A 24,160-nucleotide genomic window follows, 5' to 3' on the forward strand; every position below is an offset into this window, starting at 1 on the left:
AGTAACAAACTTCAACGAAGCAGAGCAACTCTTGGTCATCAGCAATAATACATTCAACAAACCCTCTGAATTTCTACCACATCCCAGACACTTTCCTGGACCTTTGTGGTGATTTATAGTGGGAAAACCAAGGAAGAATAAATGTAAGGAAAAAAATTTTTTCCAGCTATAAACAGTAAAAAGAATACAAACCAGAGCAATGGAGTGTATGACAGGGGTCAGCAAGCATGCAAACATTTCACCTTGTGACCTGTGCTCATGGCAGACATGAGTGCATGATGGGGGTCATCAGGCACGTAAACATTTCACCTTGTGACCCCTACTCATGGCAGGCATGAGTGCTGTTTGTGGTCAGATTCATTTTTGTGCATTCTAACTTCTAAGTTCAATGTTCTTTCCAGTTAACGTTAGTATGCTAAATACATTGAAATGTAGCACAGACTTGTTAAGAAAAAAAGGCGGAAGGAAAAAAGGAGCCAGGGCATGAATTTTGAAGTAAGGAACCTTAACAAAGAATGGTCGATATCGATCATTTGAAGAGTTAGTCTACTTTCTAAATGGTAAACTCTGACCCGGAAAACTCTCAAGATCAGGAAAAGCCCAATCAAGTTTCAAGACTGTATCTTCTCATTTACAGTGTAACTGTCAGCACACAGCAGCACTGTCCCCTGAATAGGATGACTTAACTACTCTAACCCATCTGTCAGTTATGTCCCACGGAAGAGAGAACAGTGTTTCAGGCCATCACATCTAGCGGACCAGAGCCACTGAGACCATTTGATACACATCCATGAAACTAGTCCTCTATTTCCTGGGCAATCCTGTGAGTGTAATCTATCTTGGCACAGAGAGAAAACACACTAAAAATCCAAGACACACACACACACACACACACACACACACACACACACACACACTGACCACTCTGCCAGCATTTATAAAGGTCAGTGTGAGTTACTAAGCCAACACTAAGATCTTACTGGACATCAGGCTCTTGGGAACCTGGTTTGATGGCTCTCCTCTGAGGATTATCAGTCAAATCTGGTGTCCAAACCACAAAGTCGAGGACTGACTGTTCCCTAGATCTTAAGATCCTTGCTGGGGGGAGGCACTGCAGTGGTGGGAGGCACTGCTTTCCTACTTTCACTCACTCTCTGCTCTACGGTTTTCCATTCCCACGGGGGTTCAGTTGAGCACTTTATCTAATAGCTACTAACCACTAAGCTCTAGGCAGCAGACTAAGTATTAGAGACTCAATAAAGACTAAAACACAGTTTCTGCATTTGGGAAGACAATTATATGAAAACACAATTTTAGATAGGGCAGAAGTGAAAAAACCTAAAGGCAGGGTGCTTGGCCTTGGCCTGGGGCTGTCAGATGGGAAAGTTAAATAAACATTAGTGATGTAAATAGGAGAAAGGGTAATTAGGAGAATGCAGCTATCAAACACAAAATTAAGGAGATACAAAACAGCGTTCACCAGGTGTGGTGGTGCAAGCCTATAATCTTAGCACTTGGGAGGTGGAGAAGGGGGATCGAAAGTTTGAAGCCAGGGGCTAGAGAGATGGCTCAGTGGTTAAGAGCACTTGCTGCTCTTCCAGAGAACCCACGTGTGGTTCCCAACACCCACATGGCAGCTAACAACTGTCTGTAACTCCTGGGGATCCAATGCCCTCTTCTGGCCTCCATAGGCATTGCACAACAAGGGTGCACATGCTGGCAAAATACTCATACACATAAAATAAAAATAATAAAATAATGTGAAGAGAAGGGATGCTGATAAGCAGAGCAGGACAGATTATCTGAGGGACGATAATGCGTCAAACTAAGGACCTAAGTTTTAGTTATGGGGCTTGTCTCCCAATTGGCTAGTTCCTCCAAGGGGCGGGGCCTGCCGCGGAGTGTGGCCTATGAAGGGACTGCTGGGAGCCATCTTGGAATGAAGGCGTGTGGTGTGGGGAACGTGCGGCCAGGTGCAGCAGCTCAAGGACAAAATGGACTGACTCTTGTGGACCTGGGGCTAGATCACTGGCCCCTGAGGTGTGAGAGAATGCTAGCGGGGACTATGGTAGTCATGGCCCGGTCTGATCCGGTGGGCTCTGAGCCCGCCACCAGAGGCGTGGGCCTAGGCACTGGGTTCTCATTCCTTTGTAAGTTAACAAATGCACATAAAATATATTATATGGTTTGTCTGATAGCGCAAGAGACCCAGAGGGAATTTGGGCGACAGGGCTAATGGGGAGAGATGGAGAATCTTAGCACGACAGTGGCCCAATGAAGCCTGCAGTAAATGATGGACAGCTGGGAGTCTGCCATTCAGAGAGTTCTGAGTGCTGGGGATGTTTCTGGGAATCACTATTTAACAAATACTTTCTGAATGTTATCTGTCACTTAGATGTGCACTGTGGTAAAATAAGCAAAAATGGATAGGATTACCAAAGATAAGCATACAGTGAGTCTGGTGGGTGGCTGAGAGCAGAACCTGCCTAAGGAAAATGAATACTGACACATAGGCAGAGGAACACTTAGAAAAGACAGGTTAGAGGGAGATGAACTGGGGCAAAGTCACAAAGGCAAAGGAAATTAAGATCCTAGTAGTCAACAGTGTTGAGGAATGCAGAGAAGCCATGGTAAGCAAAGGTAAGGTCCAAAAGAGGTTGGTTAGCTTGGCAGTATCGGGAGACCTTTAACAAAATGGCAAATAGGTGGGACAAGGTAGGTATCAAACAGTACTGATGTGGTATGTACTGTAATTTGGATCTGAGATGTTCGTCAAATGTGCTGATGTGTGGTCCCTAGTCCATGGGGGATAGTGGAGGCTTTAGAAGGTGGGCCTGGCAGGTGTTTTAAGAAAGGATATGCCTTCAGAGGGTATACTGGGACCCCAGCTCCTCTGTCTCTGTTTTGTTTTGTTGGCTTCACAACTGCCATAAGATGAGCAGCTTTGTTCTTGAGCATGCTCCTATCATTATATACTGCGCTGTCTGCCACAGACCTGTTGCAACCATGAAATAAACCCTTTCCCTTATCATCTGACTATACCAGTCAGGTCTTAGTGACATAAAGCTAACACAAGATTTGGACAAGAGGCACTAAAGACAAAGAATAGAATTAGTTTCAACACTCTGATTTATTTCTCAACACTGATATGACAGTTAATTACTCTGGATGTTTCTGTGAAGGTTTTTTTTGACTACTGAAACTCATGAACTATGAGTAGAGCAGATTATCCTCCATAATGAAGTTGGGCTTCATCCATATCCCAGCCACAATCAGGAAAAGGCCAATCAAGTTTCAAGACTGTATCTTCTCATTTACAGTGTAACTGTCAGCACACAGCAGCACTGTCCCCTGAACAGGATGACTTAACCACTCTAACCCATCTGTCAGTTATGTCCCACGGAAGAGAGAACAGTGTTTCAGGCCATCACATCTAGCGGACCAGAGCCACTGAGACCATTTGATACACATCCATGAAACTGGTCCTCTATTTCCTGGACAATCCTGTGAGTGTATCTATCTTGGCACAGAGAGAAAACACACTAAAAATCCAACACACACACACACACACACACACACACACACACACACAGAGAGAGTAAAAACACTGCAATTCATAATTACAACTCCCAAATCTGAGCAAGTTTCAGGCAGTGTTCACTGGCATTATGTGGCATGGTAGTGTGCAGAGTGCAAACTAGTGTGCTCAGAACCCCGGTCACAGTGAAGTCACTCGATACAAATGTGGGTGAGCACTGCCAAAAAAACCTTGGATTCATTGTGCATTTGACTGTGGATTAACTTTTGGTCTCTGCATTCAGAAATCTCTTATTAGTGCCAAATTTCTTATGATCTTGACTTTCAGTTATGCAATCCCTTACATACAAGGTCACAACCCACAGTTTGGAAGCTTTGGTCTAGAGTATTAGCAGAGCAATTGCAAACATAATGCTTTAGAGTTTTGAATCCTAAATCTACCACATATTAGCTACCTGCCTTTAATTAAATTTCATCTCTCTAAACCCTGGTTTTCTTTCCTTATCTTTGAAATGCACAAAAATTATTAGCACACAGCATTGTGAGGAGTACAAAAGATAATTCATATCTATTTCTTAGAAGAGCTTTGGTATACAATAAACACCCAATAAACAAAGACAGAATAGAAACTATAACACAAACCTGGCTTTATTCCCAAACTTCTAAGGGCTGATAAGCTGAGAAATGGAGAAAAAGAAACCAAAATTTCTCGCTAACCACTCCCTCCCTACCCCTTTTCTGCCCTCCTTAGCTATGTAGGAGTTTCAAATATCTGCATTTTAACATATTTTTGTCTTAGGAATCTGAGTCCTTTACTTTTGGTGAGAGTTAATCTTTGGTAGGTTGACTGGATTAGAATCACCTAGGAGATACACCTCTGGGTGTCTGAGGGAATTTCCAGAAAGGTTCAACTGAAGAAGACAAACCCACCCTGAATGTGGATAGTTCAACAAGAATCAAGGCCCAGGAGGAATAAAAAGGAGGAAGCAAGTCGAGCACCAGCATTTATTTCTCTCTGCTTCCTGACTGTGAATACCACATGACCACCTGCTCATGCTACGCAATCATAGCTGAGAGGCACTCTCACAACCATGATGGACTGACTGCACCCTCAAATCATGAGCCAAAATAAACCCTTCTGCCCTTAAATTGCTTCTTGTCAGATAGTCTGCCCAACAGTGAGTAAAGTAACTAAACACCTATGCTCATAATCCTCAGCAATACCTGCTGGGAAGGTGCACAGCAACTATAACCTGGACTTGGCTGGACTATGTGACCACAAGACACTGCCTGTCACAGGGTCATTGGATCTCACTGAGCTGAGTCTGTAAGCTCAGCAACTCCAGAGGCTGAGGCAGGAGAATGACAAAACCAAAGCCTGCTTGGGCTACAAGGCTACCAGGTGCAACTTAGTGAGACCCTGTCTCAAAATAACAAGTAAAATGTGACCTGAGGATAAAGCTGAGTGGTAGAATACTTGCCTGGCAGTGCACACACACACACACACACACACACACACACACAGAATTCTCCTTGGAACCAACTGACTGATAATACAGTACCTAATTTTTAATGGGTTTTAAAGAGTCACATGGAAGTAGCACATAATTGTGTTTCGTTTATAGAATCTACATTATATCCTTAATGTTTGAAGAAAAAAATACATTTATTAATTTTATAACAAGCATCTTTTAAAAATGCCTTTTAAATATTTTACATAAATGGGATGGGGGGGAATGACAGTCAGTAAAGTTTTGGCCTTGCAAGCATGAGGACCTGATTTTGATCCCCAGCACCCATGTCAAAAACCCAAGCGAGGTGATGAGTGCTTGTAAAGCAGACAGCCAGATGTCTGGGACTCACTGGCCAGCCAACAGACCCTACCCAGTGATCCCCAGGCCAACAAGACACACAACACCAAAACCAAAACACAATACAACACAACACAAAACGTGGATGGCTCCCAGGGAAAACACCCATGTGCCTCCACATGCACAAGCATGAATACAACACACACACACACACACACACACACACACACACACACACAAAATGTACATAATAAGCTCCCCAGATTTCTAAGTAGATTGACTGTCAGATTTCAATCCAGAAACTATTTATTGCAAGTTTATTAAAGTATGCTTAGTTGGTTCAGCATGATACTATAGAGTTCAAGCTGTAGACAGTATTCTATGGGCAATTTTAGCTGTTATAATATATAGGGTTGGCAAAGACACAGTTTCTTTATTCCTCCTTTTTTTTTTTTTTTTTTTTTTTTTTTGAGATAGGGTTTCCCTGTAGCCCCAACTGGCCTGGAACTTGCTACTTAGACCAGGCTGGCCTCGAACTCACAGAGATCCACCTGCCTCTGCTTCCCAAGAGCTAGCATTAAAGGCATACACCACCATGCTTGGCCTCTTTTCTTTTCTTTCAATCTTTTTGAGACAGAGTTTCCCTGTAGCTGCAGCTGGCCTTGAACTTGCTGGGTAGATAGGCTGGACTTGAATTCACAGAGATCCACCTGCCTCTGCCTCCCAGTGCTGGGATTAAAGGTGACACACTATATTTCTAACCCCAATCAGTTAAACTTAAGGACTGGGTTAGACTGAATCATCAATGCTAGATAACAATCCAAGCTATATGTCCTGACAACAAATCAGAATTGGCACTAAGAATCACAATTCTGAAAGTGACAGAATGTGGAAGAAAAGATAAATAAAAATAATGACTCAAGGAGATTCTATCAATGAAATCATCTTAGACACTAATAGAGTAGAAAGAAAATTATAAGTGAGTAAAAATTACAGCAGCCACACGTACTAAAAATATATATAAATAAAATGAAAGGTTTAAGAGCAAAACCATAAAAGTCCCAGGAGAAAAATCATAACTTCTTAATTTAAGCACTATGAATGGTCTCAAACAAACTGACTTGTCCCTTCTTACTATAGTCAAAATTCCAAGGACTTTGGTCTGGACTCCAGGGCATTGTTAACATCAAGCGCTTGGCAAAGTAAGAGTGGAAAAGCAAAAATGGGGCATCATTCAAGATATATGAAGGCTCTAAAGGGGGTGGGGAGGACACATGTCACATGAAAGAGGAAAGAGACAGGGAAGGGGAGGTTACAAGGGGTAAGGGGGAGCAGGGGAGATGAGGGGAGAGGGGAACCTACACAACTGTTCCAGTTTGTTTCTCCATTGCTGTGACAAAACACCCTGACCATTACCAACTTGGGGAGGAAAGGGTTTGTCTTACATCTCCCAGGTCACAGTTCACCAGGGAGCGCAAGGCAGGAACTTGGAGGCAGGAGCTGGAGCACAGGCCATGGAGGAACTCTGCTTACTGGCTTGCTCCCCTGGCCCCTGCTCAGCCTGCTTTCTTATGCAACACAGGCCCACCTGCCCAGGGATGGCACCACCCACAGTGGGCTGGGCCCTCCCACATCACTCATCAATCAAAAAGATGCCCCACAGGCATGGCCACAGGCCAGTTCAATGGAGGCAATTCCCCAATTGAGGCTCCTTCAACCCAGGTGTGTCAAGTTGATACTAAAGCTATCCAGCACACTACTAAAACACACTTTGTTCAAAAATGTCACAATGGTATCTAAAACCTTGTATGTTAATTTATAACAAAGATATATGAATGCTCCATTCTTCACCAGCCTTAGCGACCTAGAATCAAAGCTCTGTGATATCTGAGCTGTCAAAGAGAAACATGCAGTTCTAATAACTAAATTCCCTTTGAGGAGGCTAACTAGTCCCATGAAGTCTATTCCAAAGCAGTTTTATTCTCCCTTTTAAAATGGCAATAAATGAGTGAGTATGGTGACATAGTCCTGCAATTCTAGCACGTGGGAAGCTGAGGTAAAAGGATCATAAGTTCAAGACCAACCTGGGCTACATTGGGTTGGAAAGATGGCTCAGCAGTTAAAGAGCACTGGCTGCTCTTGCAGAGGACCCAGGTTCGATTCCTAGCACCCACATAGTGGCTAACAACTGTCTTAACTCAAGGTCCATGGAGCCAATGCCCTCTTCTGTCCTCATAGGCAGTGCATGAACACAGGTGCACTTACCTACACGCAAGCAGTACACTCATACACATAAAATAAAAATAATAAAATATTTAAAACAAAAGAAAAAATGAATAAAAAAACCATGGTGCATGCCTTTAATCCCAGCACTTAGGAGACAGAGGTAGGGGGATCTCTGTGAGTGTTCTACATAGTAAGTTCTAGGACAGCCAGGGCTACACAATGAGACCTTGTCTCAAAAAAAAAAAAAAAAAAAAAAAGTGATTCAAATAGGTATTCTCCATTTTTTAATTACTGCAAAAGATCATCATAGGCAAATGATACTTTCTTAAAAGGAGTGAATGTCAGGATTTAGATCAATCCTTTAGTATTCATTATTTCTTTGAGTATGTACATTTTGTCTGGAATCTCCCATTAAAATCCAGGCTCCCTGCTATACACTGTAATAAATTAGTGCCCAGTGCCCAGTAGGTAGACATTTAGTTGAATAAGTAAATAAAGAGGCTGTGAAAACAAATTTGTAATTTATATACTTTTTATTGGGACAGTACCTCATGTAGCCCAGGCTAGACTCAAACTCACTATGTAGTCCAGGATTGATCTTGAGCTTCTGATGTTCCTAACTCCAACTCTTGATTACAGGCATGTGCCACCATGCCAGGATACGTGGTGCTGGGCACTGTGTCCAGGGTTTTGCACATACTAGATAAGCACACTACCAACTGAGCTACATCTCTAGTCCTTCATATACTTTCCCTTAGTAGCTGTCTTTCTTTTTTAGCAGCATCTGAGTCTAGAGAATATGCTGGAGTTAGATTAAAAACAAATGGTCAAAAAAAATTACATATACACAAATATTTAATTTTTTTCTTCAAAAACTTAAGCTTGCTTTTTAAATTTTTACTGGTGTGTGTGTGTGTGTGTGTGTGTGTGTGTGTCTATGTGAGTATATGCCACATGTGTACAAGTACCCACAGAGGCCAGAAGAGGACACTGGATCCCTGGAATTACAGGCAATGGTGAACTACCCAAGTATTAGAAAGTGGACACTGGAACAGCATCAAATGCTCTTAACTAAGAGCCATCTCTCCAATCCCTGCTTTTGTTTATGAAGTGCCAAGAATGCAACTCAGAGGAGGTGCCTTTAATCCTAGCACTTGGGAGGCAGAGGCAGGTGGATCTTTTTGAGTTTGAAACCAACCCGGTCTACACAGCATGTTCCAGGCCAGCTGGGGCTAGAGGGAGACCAAAAAAAGAATGCAACTCAGGGTTTCTCTCATGCTAAGCAAGCACTCTACCACTGAATTATGCCTCCAGCCACAAATATTCTACCACTGAGCTATATACCACAGGCTCCTTAAAAGTTTATTATTATGACTGATAGAGAAGTCCTCTGAAACTGCTGCTGATCTTAGCTAACCTTATCAATAAACTACATCGGGATGGAACTCAGGGGGAACTGGTGAAGACAGGATGTTGCTCAAGATAGCCTATCTTGCTTGAGCAAAGGGCCCTGGAAGATAAGACACATAGACCCCTGCAACTGTAGCTGCCTCCTCATGCCCTAGGCCCTATGTGATCTCTAACTCTCCTGATTCACAGCACAGCCGCTTCCATCAGGCAGGAAGGCTGCTGTCCCTCACACACCCTATGAATAAACGTAGTCCCATCAAAAGTCTGGTGTGGTCTCTTTTTCCTATTCCTGTATTTTGTGCCCCCAAACCTAAACAATGCCAAGCAGTAAATAAGTAAAAAGCTAAAGAAATTGGTAACAAAATTTGGGGGCTTTCAATTGCAGAGGTAGTGTCTCCAGTGTAAATTCGGTTATCGAGCATCAAATGATAAAGAGCTTAGTCCTAAAACACATGTATCAGTGTAACAAATAAATATAAAATAGTAATTCCAAAATTAATATGCTTAAAGTAGCCTGCAAATTGTAATTCATTCCTTACTTTTCAAAAGAAATATGAAATAGTAATGGAAAAGTGAAAATAATCAGCGTATGAAATCACATTTAGAGGGGATTTGTCCTTTGACAAACATTTATTGACTACTCGCTATGTATTCTGAATACATACTACAACCATTAACAACTGCTGTCAAGACAGTCCATGCCTCCTCATCTCTTAACCAATATTTATTAGCACTTATCATACCCACTATGCTGGGGCTGGGAGTATAGCTCAGTGGTAAAGCACTTACCTGGCATGTGCAAGGTCCTGGTTTTGATTCTAAGCAATGAAAAGAGTATGGGAGAGAAGGATCGAGTGGCATTGATAGTTTGAGACCTCAGTGGACAGTTCTTGGAAAGAGCATCCTAGGACAAGAAAAGCAAGCAAAAGGCCTGAGAGTGAAAATGAATGTCAAAGAGGAGAAAGCTGCTTGAATACAATGAGCAAGGGGGCAAATGGTACAAGTTGAAGCCACAGGTGTAGGCAGAAACTAGATTATAGTTTTGTAGGCCATGGGAATTTCACTCCAGGTACAATGGGAAGTCCCACGATTTGCATCCTTACAGTTGTGTAAAGATGAATTGAAAAGAACAAAGTGGGAAAACGGAGGGACTGGCTACCTTAGCAACAGGTTAAAAAGAGATGTTGAATTTGACTAAATGCCAGGAGTGGAGAAAGGAAAACAAAAATTCACTCTAGATGCATTTTAGAGATGGAAGTGAGTGGATATGGAGGGACAGCAAACAAAAGAACCAAAGGTAGATCTTAGGGTTCTGGACTGAGCAATTAGATGCATAGTAGAGCCATCCTCTGAAACATGAGATGCAAATTACTGAGATTTATTCTGTGTACTCACTCCTACTTAAGGATTACCAAAGACGTTCCAATGGTCAAATCCAGGGAATCTGGATCCCATTAATCTCTCTTTACCTCACTTTAGTAATTCATTCTCTTTTGATTTCTTTTTAAAAATATTTTATTATTATTAAAATATTTTATTATTTTATGTATATGCATGTATTGCCTGCATGTAGGTAAGTGCACCCGTGTCGTACAATGCCTGTGGAGAACAGAAGAGACCGTCAGATTTCCCTGGAACTGAAGTACGAACAGTTGTTAGCTGCCATGTGGGTGCTGGGATTTGAACCCAGGTCTTCTGCAAGAACAGTCAGTGTTATTAACTGCTGAGCCATCTCTCCAGCTCCTTTGTTTTTGTTTTTGTTTGGTCTTGTTGAGACAGGGTCTCTCTGTAGCCCCAGAACTCACTACATCAACCAGGCTAGCCTTGAACTCTCAAAGATCCGCCTGCCTCTGCCTCCCAAGTGCTGGGATTAAAGGATTATGCCACCACACCGAGCTATTATTATTATTATTATTTTTTTTTTATGGTGTGAATGTATTGCCTGCATGTGTTTAAGTGCAATGCCAGCAGTGGTCAGAAGAGGGTGTTGGACTCCCTTGGAACTGGAGTTACCAATGATTGTTAGCCCCCAGGTGGGTGCTGGGAATTGAACCCAGGTCCTCTGCAAGAATAGCCAGTGCTCTTAACCACTGAACCATCTCTCCAGCCCTGCTTTTGATTTCTAAAATATCAAACTTCCATACTTTCTCTCTTACTCAGATTCCATTTATCTCCGGGCTCTCTGTCCTTGGGATCTTCTCCCACAATGACTTCATTCAAGCAATGAATGAAGCTTGGAAGCTCTGTTAATTTAAGCCTTCTCCAAATCTGTATTTCCAATTAGAACTTTCTCCTCATTTCCAGAACGATTTACCCAACAATCTTCATTTGAATGACTTTCTTAGCATCTCCAACTCAGCAAATTCACTGGGATGTCTCACCAGTATCTCCAACTCAACATCTCCACAGGGATGTCTCACCAGTATCTCAAACTCAAAATCCCCACAGGGATGTCTCACCAGCATCGCCAACTCAACATCCTCACAGAGATGTCTCACCAGCATCTCCAACTCAACATCTCCACAGGGATGTCTCACCAGCATCGCCAACTCAACAATCCCACAGGGATGTCTCACCAGCATCTCCAACTCAACAATCCCACAGGGATGTCTCACGAGCATCTCCAACTCAACGATCCCACAGGGATGTCTCCCAGCATCTCCAACTCAATGATCCCACAGGGATGTCTCACCAGCATCTCCAACTCAACGATCCCACAGGGATGTCTCCCAGCATCTCCAACTCAACGTCTCCACTGGGATGTCTCACCAGCATCTCCCACTCAACATCTCCACTGAGATGTCTCACCAGTATCTCAGCATAGCCAAATGCACTTCTATCATCTTTCCCTAACACTATTCTCCTATCTTCTATTGCATACCCTTTATCTGTGAAAAGCTCTACCACTTCCAAAACTACAGTTTCCCAAACTCCAAATTCATGCACCATCTTCTCTACCGGCTCTTTCAAGCCCACATGAAATCAGCTTCCAAATCAAATTTACTTAGTTCATATGTGTCTTCTCACCATTCCCCACTGCTTTCATTCAGGCCTGCATCATGCTCTCCTGTGTTATGACAATAGCCCCCCAGCTTCTCTGGTCCCAGTGCCCACCACTCTAGCCATCCTTCATTGGATTTAAGAATGGCAGACAAAGCCTTTGGTGAGTTGGTGCCTCTGGCTAGCTCTCCTGTCTCACCTCCCACTATTCCTCTTCTAAACTCCAACCTCCCACCATGATGAACAAGTAAAGGTTCATTCATAACTGTATACACTGTTTCCTCCCTTAATACCTACTCAGTTTAAACATCCCTTTGTGCAGTGGTCTGACCTTCCACCTGAGATGTCTCCTTCAAGTTCCACTGAATACCTGTATCAATAGTAACACTGGACTGGAGATGTAGCTCTACTACTAAGATAGTAATTGTCACAGTTTCTCTCACAAAACAAATTACTTGAGGACTGAGATTCTCCTGTAACCCACCTGGCAGAAACAAATCTATTCTAAAGAGACACTTGTCCCCTCAATCGATCATATATTATTAAAACAATGGATCCCAAGAAATTGGAATTCTTTCTCCCCACCAATCTCACGGTGGGGGGAAAGGAAATGGCCAAAGCCTTGCACTAGCTGGGGAACCTGCCTCCCAGAAAGTGTTCACAAAGTGCTGACAACTTGTTGGACCACCTTGCTGGAGTGACTGGAACCTAGACAATGATGGGGCAGTGGTAGGTGGGACCATCCCTTGACCCAGACTGCTAAATGTGCATATTCCTTGCCCTTCATTTAAACTTTAATCTCTTCGGCACCCTGAAGACAGACTGGAGGAGGGAATCACTGGATCTTCTTGTCCCTTTTCCCAAGGTGGCCATTTTATTCCCAATGTGAATAAATTACCATTTTCTGGGTTTTTTTTCTCATTATTATTAATTTGGTCATTTTAATTGACTTCTGGAGGATGGGTAGCCAAGCCTGGCCTCTTAGGGAACAGATTGTGACCCCAAGATCCACAATATTTTCTTGAATAAATCAGGTACTTTAAAAAGGTGCCTAATAGATGCCAGGTATAGTGCCACATGCCTTTAATCCCAGCACTTGGGAGGCAGAGGCAGGCGGATCTCTGTGAGTTCAAGGTCAGTCTGGTCTACATAGCAAGTTCCAGCCTAGCTGGGGCTACAGGGAGACCTGTCTCAAGAAGACACCCCCCCCCCAAAAAAAGGTGCCTAATAGATACTCAGTAGGTTCCTGTAGTCCCAGCTATCTGAGAGGCTGAGGTGGGATTGCTTGAGTTCAGGAGTTTAAGGTCAGCCTAAGCAATATAGTGAGAAGCAATCTCAAAAACACTAAAGTCAGTGTGGTGGTGCACATCTGTAATCTAGTATTCACTTGGGAGGCTGAGGCAGGAAGGTACCAACTTCATGGCCAGCCTGTACTACACAGTGAAACCCAAAGATGAACCCATATGTGTAATATCCACAAATCAGCATTCATGTTTTTTAATTAATTAATTTTAGATAAGGTTTGGCTCTGTAGCTCAGGTTGGCCTCAAATTCATGAAAATCCTGTCTCAGCCTCTTGAGTGCTGGAATTATAGATGTGGGTTACCATGCCTGGCTTCCACAAAAAGACTGGTTTTGGTTTTTATTCTAGAACTGGCAACATCTCACTCCATAAAATGAAAGTTCCCTGCTTTTACATTCATTCATTCATTCATTTATTTATTTATTTATTTATTTGTTTGTTTATTTTGAGTCAGGGCCTCCCAGATTTATTGATTAATTTATTTAGAGTCAGGGTCTCCCAGTAGCCCTAGCTGGCCTGGAACTCGCAGAGATCCCCCTGCCTCTGCCTCCCAAGTGCTGTGATAAAAGGCGCGCACCACCACACAAAGCTTCCCTACTTTTACTTTTAATAGCATGAATTTAATTAGGATCACTGACTTCTGTCCTCAACTGCAAGGTCTGTTATGTATATCACACACAATTCTGTACACAGGATTTCTGATAAACCTTAGTTTGGGGCTATTTTGTGCTTGTTTGCTTAAACACAAATATAACCCACACCATCACAAAAACATACACCTTTTCTTTTCCTTGGAAACAGGAAAAAACAGACCAGACTGTCTTATATACACAAAGGATGCCTTAATCTGCCCACCTTTGCAGGGTGAGGGCATTTCTGCATTTATATTATATAGCTGCTAGGTTTTATGGAAGTTGGTAATCACCAGAACTTCACCTAGTTTTCTGGTTCCAAAGACCACACTGAGAAGTTTTTCATGAAAGAAATTATTGAGTAATGCAGGCATTAAACAAATGGCATTTTGTGCAACAAAAGAAATGAAATGGAAGAATCTCCTTTTTCCTAGCAAATGATCCCTTTGTAACCACTGCTTAACCAAATTCTGGGACAGCAACAAGTCCCTTATTTTGAACATACAAAAAAGTCCTGAGGCAGACATTACTTCAGATGAACATTAAAATACTCATCCAATTCATGTAAACTGAGCCTTAGGTTTTACCCCAAAAATGAGTCAGAGTATTTGGTAAGGGGATGGGGAGGAATGGCTTTTTAAAAATCAAAAGTAAAAACACGCTTTGTAAATGTTCTATGTCTTGTCAATTTTTGGTGCCTATGCTTGGAATTCTTATGCATTTCAGTAAATTCTTTTAAGCCAGGTCATCCTGGTATTCCTGGATCTCTGCATTCGAGTCCAGAATAACTTGAATTTCTTCCCCGTGCTCTTCAGACCCCAGAGGCGAGAGTCACCGAGGGTTAAGGATGGATTTGAGCGCATTCGAAGTAGACCTTGCTAAGTGAGAGAAAACATTGGCTTCAACAAGGAAATAAACCAACAAAGGCCGCACAAATGGAAAAACCTGCAACCTTCCGCCAACCTCCCCAAGGTGCAGAGCGGGAGAGCCCCGACTAGGAGTCGGCGTCCCAGGAGGGCCTGAGCGGTCCAGAGCCACCGGGAGGGGACCGCAAGGGACGCGACGAGCGGGCTCCCCGCACAGCCCCCCGACCGGGAAGCCGCAAGGTGGGAAGCCCTCCCCCCGTCCTCCCTCTCAGAGACACGGAGAAAGGCTCGGCGGCTCCCCGGCCATGCTCTCCCGGCAGCATGCCGGGGCCCCGAGCGCGCAGGCCGCACCCCCTCCCCTCCGGGCGCCCGGAGCGCGCTCACGGCCGCGGACCCCCGCCCGGCCCCGGCCCGGGCATCACTCACACAGCCAGAGCGCCGCCGCCAGCACCGACCACAGCCAGCGCCTGCGAGCTGAAGCCGCAATCACTGCCGGGACTCCAGCGGCCGCTGCCATGTCCGCCGCCGCGCCGCTCGGCCCGGGTCCCCGCTGCGGTCGGCTCGCTGGCCTCAGCGCCCACAGCTCCGGGCTCGGCTACCGGTGCGAAGGTACCTCCATGCCGCCGCTCCCCGCTCGCGGCCCCAGTGGCCGCCAGCCCGCCCTCCGCCCAGCTCCAGCCCCTGCGCCCGCCCCACTGGCCGCTCATTGGCCTGCCAGGCGCACTGTGGAGGACACCATTGGACCAGTAGCCTGTCCGTCGGCCCCTCCCGTCGAGAGGGCCCCGCCCTCTGTCCCACCCTTGTAGGTCGGCCCTGCAAGCCTGCGGCCGGTGCCGCTGCAGCCCTCCGTCTGCCTGCGTGGCTGGCCGCGGATCTGCCCCGACCGCCCGAGGCTGCGCTCCTCCCTCCCCGACTGGCCACACAGCTCTCGGCATTGTCCTCGCCGCGGTCATTCCCCTGCCCTCTCCTCACCTCTGGTTCGGCTCTACTCACCTAAAGAAAAGCAGCTCATGGGGCGGGGTGGGGGGGTGGGGGGGTGACGATGGAGTAATATTTAGATGTCCAGACAGAACTTACCCACCTTCTGTGCCCGAAGTCTGCCCTTTACTTGAACTGGATCTTTCGTGTTGTAACCTGAGCCATCTCCATCTTGCCCTGACCTCTTTGGAGCCCCCCTTTTGGCCTACAAACCATAGGACAGGAGTAGGAATTGAACTCTTTCCTTGCTACCTGGATCGCCAATAAATGTATTTATTGTTAGTTTAGTTTGTTGCTGCCCCTCTGTGTATAAGAAAAGTTGGGAAGGGAAGTTCCTCACCTTGATTCTGAGTGCCTCTGCTGACTGACCAGGGCCTGCTGCACACCAGCTGCCCAACAAATCCGGAAGAGTGGAAGGATCCTGAGAATGGCCTCCGAAAGGGACAAATGGAGGAGTCTGAACACCAGAAAGATGAGAACGAAGGAACAATCCAAATGGGAGTCTGGGGGAGGAACACGGGTTTTAGGAACAAGACTGGAGGAGGTGCTTGATGATAGAATTGCAGCTGCAAGCTCTCATTTCAGGATTTTGTCAAAAGTCAGTCTCACTGGTGTCCTTCCTGATAGGCTGGTTTAGCCCGTTAGCCTTGTTGTGGAGCAAACGCCTAATTACCTGGCAGTTAGAACTAGAAAAGCCTATCAGAACCATTGTTGACTCTTCTCAGCAAGGTCTTCCAGAACAAATGCACAAACAGCGCATATGCACTAACTGATCTAGAATTTACTCTCAGGAAGTACAGAATCTACTGGTGTAGACAAAAAGTCAATTTTTAAAACAATTCTTGAAAGAGGGAGGTAAAGGAAACACCTAAGGCTAACAGACAGTGGCTCTCAAAGACATGTGTGTTAAAGCTTTTTCAGTGATTGTGATGTACTTCAACACTTGGCCAAGAGGAGTCTGGGAAGGATTTTTGGAGGTTGTCACATTTTGAAGTTGACTTTTAAGGATGAATAAAAGTTCACTAGAGACACAGAAAAAGCAACCTGTGTAGGCTGAGACTTAGTAAGGGAGATTATTGAAGTCCGAGGCCAACCTGAGCTGCATAGTGAATTCCAGGCCAGAAGCGGCTATAGTGTGGAATACGGTTAGACTCTATCTCAAAACAAAAGCAGAATAGAAAAAGCCAACTAGGAGCTGGAGAGATGGTTCAGCACTGGTTGCTCTTGCAGAGGACCTGGGTTTGGTTCCCAGCACCCACCTGGCAGCTATCAACAGTCCAGGGGAGCCGACACCCTCTTCTGACTTCTTCAGGCATTGCATGCACATGGCACACTTACACATATGCAGGCAACACTCTTGTACATACAAAATAAAAATAATAATAAAGTATAGAAAAGGAAAAGTGGGCTGGAGAGATGACTCAGCGGTTAAGAGTACTGGCTGCTCTTGCAGAGGACCTGGGTTCAAGTCCCAGTGCACATATGGCAACTAACAACTGTTGGTAACTCCAGTTCCAGGGGATCCGACACTCTCTTCTGACCTTCGTGGGCATTGCATGACACAGGGACACTTACACACATGCAGGCAAAATACTCATACACAGAAAGTAAAATTAATAAATAAAATATTTTTTTTAAAAGAAAGCAAACTCAGAAAACAGGAAAGCATGCATCAAGTGTGAGCAATACCACACAAGTCATGTGGTTGCCAATTTTGAGGGAGAGAAAAAGAAAAACAAGAATGCTAAAAATGTTGGTTGTAGTGATACTTACATATATGGTGTTAGATACCCTGGAACTGGAGTTAAAGATAGTTGTTAGCTGCCTTGTGGGTGGTGGGAACTGTACCTGCTCCTCTGCAAAAACAGGCAGTGCTCTTAATTGCTGAGCCATTTTTCTTGGTTTTTGAGACAGGGTCTTCCTTGTAGCCACAGCTGGACTGCAACTGGCTATGTAGACCAGGCTAGCCTCAATCTCACAGAGATTCTTTTGCCTCTGCCTCCTGAGTGGTGGAATTAAAGCCATGGGCTACCATACCCAGCCGGTAGTGGTATTTTAAAGAGCTCCAAGTTGCCTTTATTCTATAGACAGTGGAGAGCAACAGAAGAGGAGTGACATGTTCAAGTCTGTAGTGAAGAGAGCAGGATACACATGTTACAGCAGGGTGGGGAGGAAGCAGCATTTGAGAGGTGGTTCAGAAAAAAAGAATGAAAAGATGTCCTATAAATGGGGTAGGAAGTACAATGAAAGGGTTCTCATGTCTGGCCTGTCAATCTTGTTCCTAAGATCAATCCATTTCCAAGGTTTGTTTGTTTGTTTGTTTGTTGTCTGCAACCCCTTTCCAGTGAATGCCACAGTCCACAGTTACCATCATGGCCATCTACCTGGACTTTATCAGCCATGATGAGCTGTTCTCAGACATCTGCATGATCCAGGCGATTGTAGACCTGTTGTGTCTTGAATTAGAGGGCAAGTTAGTCAGTAGGTCAGAGGGTTACATCGATGACTCACTCACTAGTGGAATTGGGTAAAGTATCTAAACAATGTAATGACGGGTTTTGATATTGTCATGAACCATTACAGGAAACCAGCTTCACAAAAGAAGCCTAAAAGAAATACATCAAAGGTTTTTTTAACTCATTCAAAGGCAAACTTGAAGAACAGAAATAAAAAAGATTAAAGCCCTTTATGGCCAGGACTGTGGAACAAATCAACCACATCTTTGCTGGTTTCATTAACTATCAGGTTTTTATTGGTGAATCATGAATCCAGATGGCATGGTTGCTTTCCTAGACCACCCGAGGGTGCTGTGACTCCAGATAGGATTTTCCTTCAGGATGAATTAGAAGTGGAAAAAATGCTAACAAGTTGGGCAATTACTTTGATCTATCATCTAACTGGCCACTGCATGTCATCCATACAATATAGGACCCAAGACAGTTGGGACAGATGACATCTTGAGCTCTTTTATTTTGAGCCTGATTTATGTGAAATGGAGGTATTATCTTCTGGAATTCAGTATGAAAACCAGGCTGGCCTTGAACTCACAGAGATCTGCCTTGCCTCCACCTCCCAAGTGCTTGATTAAAGGCATTCACCCCCAATACCCAGCATGGGGTATTACTTTTTAAAGAAAGAAAAAAATGACATGTTGGTTGTCTAAAGTGTATTTAAACTAAAAAAACAAAAAGATCTGTTTCCACAAGAAAATTGAAATGCTGTGATCTATGGATGGTTGTGGAAAGATGTTCTGGAATACCGAATTTGATTCTTAATGGATGATCAACCAATAGACTCAAAAAGGAGGGGCTGGTGAGATGGCTCAGGGGTAAAAGTACTTGCCTGCCAAGTTTGATCCCTGGGACCCACGTGGTGGAGAGGGTGAAAAAAAAAGAAAGAAAGAAAATCTGAAAATTCATTTTCTAATTTTTCCTTTGCCCAGAGACAATGAATTAAGGAAACAGGTAATTATGCACTTAGGGAGGTGCTAATTATTTATTATTTTAGGAGAGGTGTCAGTAGTGGTGGAGACAGAGGCACAGCTGCATGTTGTTGCCCATAGGAGCCTGAAGACTTCACTTAACCTTTTACAAACCTCAACTCAGGTAAAACAGATCCTTGGCTTTACCACAGCAAAAATAAGATCAGAGTTCAATTCCCAGGACCCACATTAGGGAGTTAGTTCACAACTGTCTGTAACTCCAACTCCAGGGGGAATCCAATGCCTCTGGCCTCTATGGGCACCTGCACTCACCTGTACATATCTGCACATACCCACATACAGACAGAAACACATACACATAATTAAATTAAATCTTTAAAAAATAACAAAACTACGTTAGCAGCTTTTGTGAGATTCCCAGAAAATGTCTGGGAGAAGAATGAAGTCTAAGGTCATAAACATTCAGGTAGTAAGCCTGGTTCACTGCTAGTTTAACAAAAAATCCATATAGGCAAGAAATATTATATGCATAATTATATAAATATTTCCTCTAGTTGACAATCTTTATAACGGATGTGCTAGAATTCTTGTTTCTCAGCCAGTGAGAGGCATCAATCAGATTCTGGGGTAAGGAGTTCTTTTTCCTTTGCATATTCCCATAATTTTTCCTCTTTCTATCCTGCTCAGACAGCTATGTCACTCGGCTTAAGTGTAGCTAGAATAAAATGGTCCTCAAGATTGAGGCTCCCTGTGCTTTGTAACCATCCACATACTGCTTCACAAGGGCCTAAATCTAGGGAAGGACTATCTCTGGATAGGGGTCACAGGCACTGCTTTCCTCCTACAAAAATAGGAGCCTGTCCCATCCTAAGGCAACTGATTCTATGAGTCTTATTATTACCAACTTTGTTCATCACTGTAATGAGAGACAGATGAGATACTCTAGTATCTAGTGTGTAGAGTAAAAGATAAACTCCCTATCTGGGTATGGTGGCTCACTCCTGTTAACCCAGTCACTGAGGCAGGCCAGCACTGCTGTGGCTTTGAGACCAGCCTGAGCTACAGTGTGAGACCCTAAAGGGAGGGGGAGAGATAATAGTATTCAGGCGGGAAAGGACAAAATAGACCCTTAGCTTGTGGAGACTGGTATTTTAAAAAATCTGAAGTGATTATTTTACCCAATAAGTTATATCTTATAACGACTTCATCTCTCACGAACATTTTATAGAGTGTTCTAATCTTTTTTGCCTTGAGTCCTAAGAATTAAAGGCTCAAGTTAGGGAAGTTCCAAATAAAACAAAGGGTGGAGACTCAGAGTTAGAATTCCAATGCTGTTATCTTTATGTTAACCGCTAGGAAGAAAAGTAAGAGTTCAGGGTCCAGCAGCAATGTGTACCCAGTGTTTGCTGAATAAATGAACAGCAAACAAAAGAATAAACTGATGAATGCTGTATAAAATGAATGAGTCTATTTAGGACAGCCACATTGCCTGCTTATTTCCTGTGTTTTCAGTTATTCCCTAGGGTGGTGATTCACAGTGTTTATCAAAGTACCAAAATTTGTATTGATAAGGAATTTGGGACAATTTGGTCCCTTAGAACCACCAAATACCAGCCTTGCTAGCTATCATAAGCCTCAATGAGAACTATTTAATAAAGCTAAGAAGCTGTGACTTCTTTAACCAAAGACACTGGACAAACAGGCCACAATTACACAGTTCCAGGACTCAGGAGGCAGAGGCAGATGGATGATCTCTGAGTCTGAGGCCAGGTTGGTCTATACATCTGTGAATTTGTTTGACGCCAGCATGGTCTATATAGTGAGTTTCAGGATAGTCAGGTGAGACCCTGTCTTTAAAAAAAAAAAATCACAACCCAGTTATGTGCCATATATAATTGGTTTTGATATGTTAAAGGATTTTTTTTCTGGAAAGGTTAGAGTCTGGCGTTTATCAAAAACATGAACAAGCTTCCAAGCTGAACAAAACAGTTTGAGCAAAAGGTGGGAATTTGAAGAGTAGAATTAAAAGATATATGTCAAAAAATCGACAGATTTCCCATAACTAGAAAGCGTGGAATACTGCCAGGAAACATTGGAAATTCAGTAACAGAGTCTGGTGTTTGCCTCCTGGGACACTGTCGCACATTGTAGTTCATTAGTCATGAGGACAAGATAGAATTTGGATTTTCAAGGAAAGAGGCCAGTCAGTATTCCTTAGAACAAAGCAGCAAAAAGAAAAAAGAAGCATAACACACAAACAACCAGCAGGGGGCGCGGGACTAAGTAGCTCCATAGACCTTTATAAGGGCTGCAGGACGTCATCCATCGCGGCTCGTTGGTCTAGGGGTATGATTCTCGCTTAGGGTGCGAGAGGTCCCGGGTTCAAATCCCGGACGAGCCCACCTTTTATAAATTTGAAACATCGGACAATAGGTAAACAAATACACGAATTATATTAAAGATCTAAACTGATGCTTTTTTAAAACGCTGAGGTCACACTTAACACTCAGGCTCCAATGTCGAGAACGCCATGGCTTTCCATAGTGTGGTTTGGCCGGCCGGTTACCGTGTGGCGTGTGCGGGGCGGAGGCAGCGGGCCCCTGCGCAGGGTCGAGCGGGGCTGCGGCGCCCGCTGCGGACTCCGGACGCCGGGCTCCGAACCCTTGGCCTGCTAGGCCCACTGCGCACGCTGGGCCATGAGTGGAGCGTTGGGAATCCCAAATTTCCGCACCCGCTGAGAGCTCTGTTTGGCCCTCCGGAACCAGGTCCTGAATTCACCTGATCCTCAGCTTCAAAGCGAAACCGGTGGACAGTTGGGCTCAGGCCTGAGTGGTTTCACCTGGGTCTCCGGATGGGTTGTGTGCGAAAAAGACTGACTTAATGTCCGATATAGAGAAGGGGGAAGAAAAGAAATAAGAGAAACTGGGCTCGTCCGGGATTTGAACCCGGGACCTCTCGCACCCGAAGCGAGAATCATACCCCTAGACCAACGAGCCGCTCTCAGTAATAGAGTTCTCGGCATCTCCCTTCAAGCCTTACGCTTAGCTTTCCCCCGGCCCCAGCCGGGACCCTCTTCCTCCGCCGGATTCCCTCGGTTCTGAGGTCCCCAGGCCGCTTCTCGCCGCGTGGAGTCAGAGCCCACGATCCCCACCGCCCGGCTGCACTGACCAGAAGGTGGGCGGTGCGCTCAGACCCGGCTGCTGGCTCACCGGGGGCCTCGGGGACTGAGAGCAGCGACTGGGGCTCGGAAAGCTGAAGGGAAAGGAAATCCCAGAGTACTGAGACTCTACGTACTGAAGCCTGTGATACTCAGCACAGCCCCTTAAAGCACCCGGTTCTCCTCCTGTTGCAAAGGAGAGAACTGAGGTCCAGGATCTCAAGTCGTTCACTTAGGGAAGCAGGGGCGCCCATGGGAGACTGGGGTCTTAGGCTGGGCTGCCTTCTCTGCCCTACCCCCTCCACTCGCCTTCTTCCCGCCTCTCTGCCACTTGCCTTTGGGGCTGAGTGTCGACTCCTCATCCTCAAGGCTTCTTCTGTCCCCTACCGTTAGTTCAGCGCACACGACATCCTTTGCCCTGTGACCTGGTCAGACTTCTCCCGGGGTCCCGCTGATCTGTTTGCGCTTTTCAACCGAAGGCTTCAGCCTGGCACCAACCTCTCTACTCCTCCCTTCCTCCTCCTTTGTCCCCCTTCTTGTTAATGCCACTAACCATCTCTGCACCTCAAGGCCCTCAAAATCAAGGCCAGCCTAGGCTTCTTGGGACCCTGTCTCAAAAAATTATTATCACTCCAAAGTTCACACTAAGTAAATTAAAATAGGCATGACACAAAGTGCAGTCTGAAGCATGCTCACTTAACACTGACAAACAGTAAAGGCCAACCAGCAAGTTATGAGACTGACCCGTAACCTACTGCGCTAAAAAGGCTTGCAGCAAACAATTTAAATAGATACATATGCAAAACAATAAGCGATTCATTTACATAAATTTATGTGTATCTTACATACAACTTAAAAGTACGGCTGGAAATATCTGTATGTAAAAGTCACAATGTCTGGGTGTGGTGGTGCACCCCTTTAATCCCAGCACCTGGCAGGCAGATGCAGGAGGATCTCTGAGTTTGAGGCCTGCCTGGTCTACATAATGAGCTCCAGGCCAGCCAGAGCTACATTGTGAGACCCTGTTCCAAAGCAAGCTACAATGAAGTCAAATGAAATACTAAGCAATAGTTTTACAAACGGTTCTCTCAGGAGTTGTTAATATCAAAATGATACTGTTCTAAGAAATGCCCTGTTCAATCCTTTCTGTTTTAACTGCAAACAGATCTGCCAACATAGGTTTGGGAATCTCTGAACCCTGAACTTTCAGGCACAGCAAGCATTCTCCACTTTGACCTGACATTGTATCAAAGTGTACAACTTCTTAGAAACCTCATGGGGCCCACTGTGGCCAATGAATGAGAAGAACTTGTCATAAGCCTGTTTTGAAAAAAACAAAAAACAAAAAACCAGACTGGCTCACTTTAAAGGGGTGCCAAGTTCCCATCCCCCACACTGTCAGTGCATATCTGTATCAATTCTCCAGTTAAATTAGCCACTCCCAGCAGGTAATTAACCAGCCTGATGTTCAGTCTCCCGGTGACAAACCTATCCTATGCATAAGAGGATGCTGTCTTAATCGCTTCCTCACTGTCTTCTGTAGCAAATATCAATTGTTTATTAAGTCCTTCCTTACTGATTAATGCACCTATTTTGATGACATCTCGTAAACAGAGCACCACATATTCCTGTGGTAGTGGCTGACTGGAACTCATGCATGCCTTCTCCTGAGAGTCCTTAGGTTCCTTGTTGTTATTATTATTATTATTATTATTATTATTTATTTATTTATTTTGCTACTGTCATCCCATTTGTGATTCAGCTGACATTTCTTCCAGAGAAATGTCATTTTACTTTG

At 44.4% G+C, this 24,160-nt stretch overlaps 1 protein-coding gene, 2 non-coding genes and 2 pseudogenes across 4 annotated transcripts in view; 2 read left to right on the forward strand and 3 right to left on the reverse strand.

Moving 5' to 3' along the window:
* Mpzl1 (myelin protein zero like 1) overlaps nt 1–15,468 on the reverse strand; it is a 67,403-nt gene extending 51,935 nt beyond the window's left edge. The window contains exon 1 of one of the 2 annotated variants that reach the window (XM_008829366.3): nt 15,212–15,468. In XM_008829366.3, coding sequence (XP_008827588.1) covers nt 15,212–15,302 — 91 coding nt within the window. In that variant the 5' untranslated portion in view covers nt 15,303–15,468. The remainder of the gene's footprint in view (nt 1–15,211) is intronic. The other variant, XM_008829365.3, reaches the window with a different exon arrangement.
* A 2,667-nt stretch (nt 15,469–18,135) lies between these two features.
* On the forward strand, nt 18,136–21,987 carry LOC103731061 (annotated as a pseudogene).
* On the forward strand, nt 21,535–21,606 carry Trnap-agg. Its single transcript has one exon. It is a non-coding gene; the product is annotated as a tRNA-Pro (tRNA).
* Nucleotides 21,988–22,129: 142 nt separating the features above from the next.
* Nucleotides 22,130–22,201, reverse strand: Trnap-cgg. The gene has a single exon. It is a non-coding gene; the product is annotated as a tRNA-Pro (tRNA).
* A 1,281-nt stretch (nt 22,202–23,482) lies between these two features.
* LOC103731062 lies at nt 23,483–24,017 on the reverse strand (annotated as a pseudogene).
* Nucleotides 24,018–24,160: the final 143 nt, after the last annotated feature.

This window comes from Nannospalax galili, unplaced genomic scaffold (assembly GCF_000622305.1).
Source record: "Nannospalax galili isolate Female #2095 unplaced genomic scaffold, S.galili_v1.0 scaffold574, whole genome shotgun sequence".
NCBI classification, from domain to species: domain Eukaryota; kingdom Metazoa; phylum Chordata; class Mammalia; order Rodentia; family Spalacidae; genus Nannospalax; species Nannospalax galili.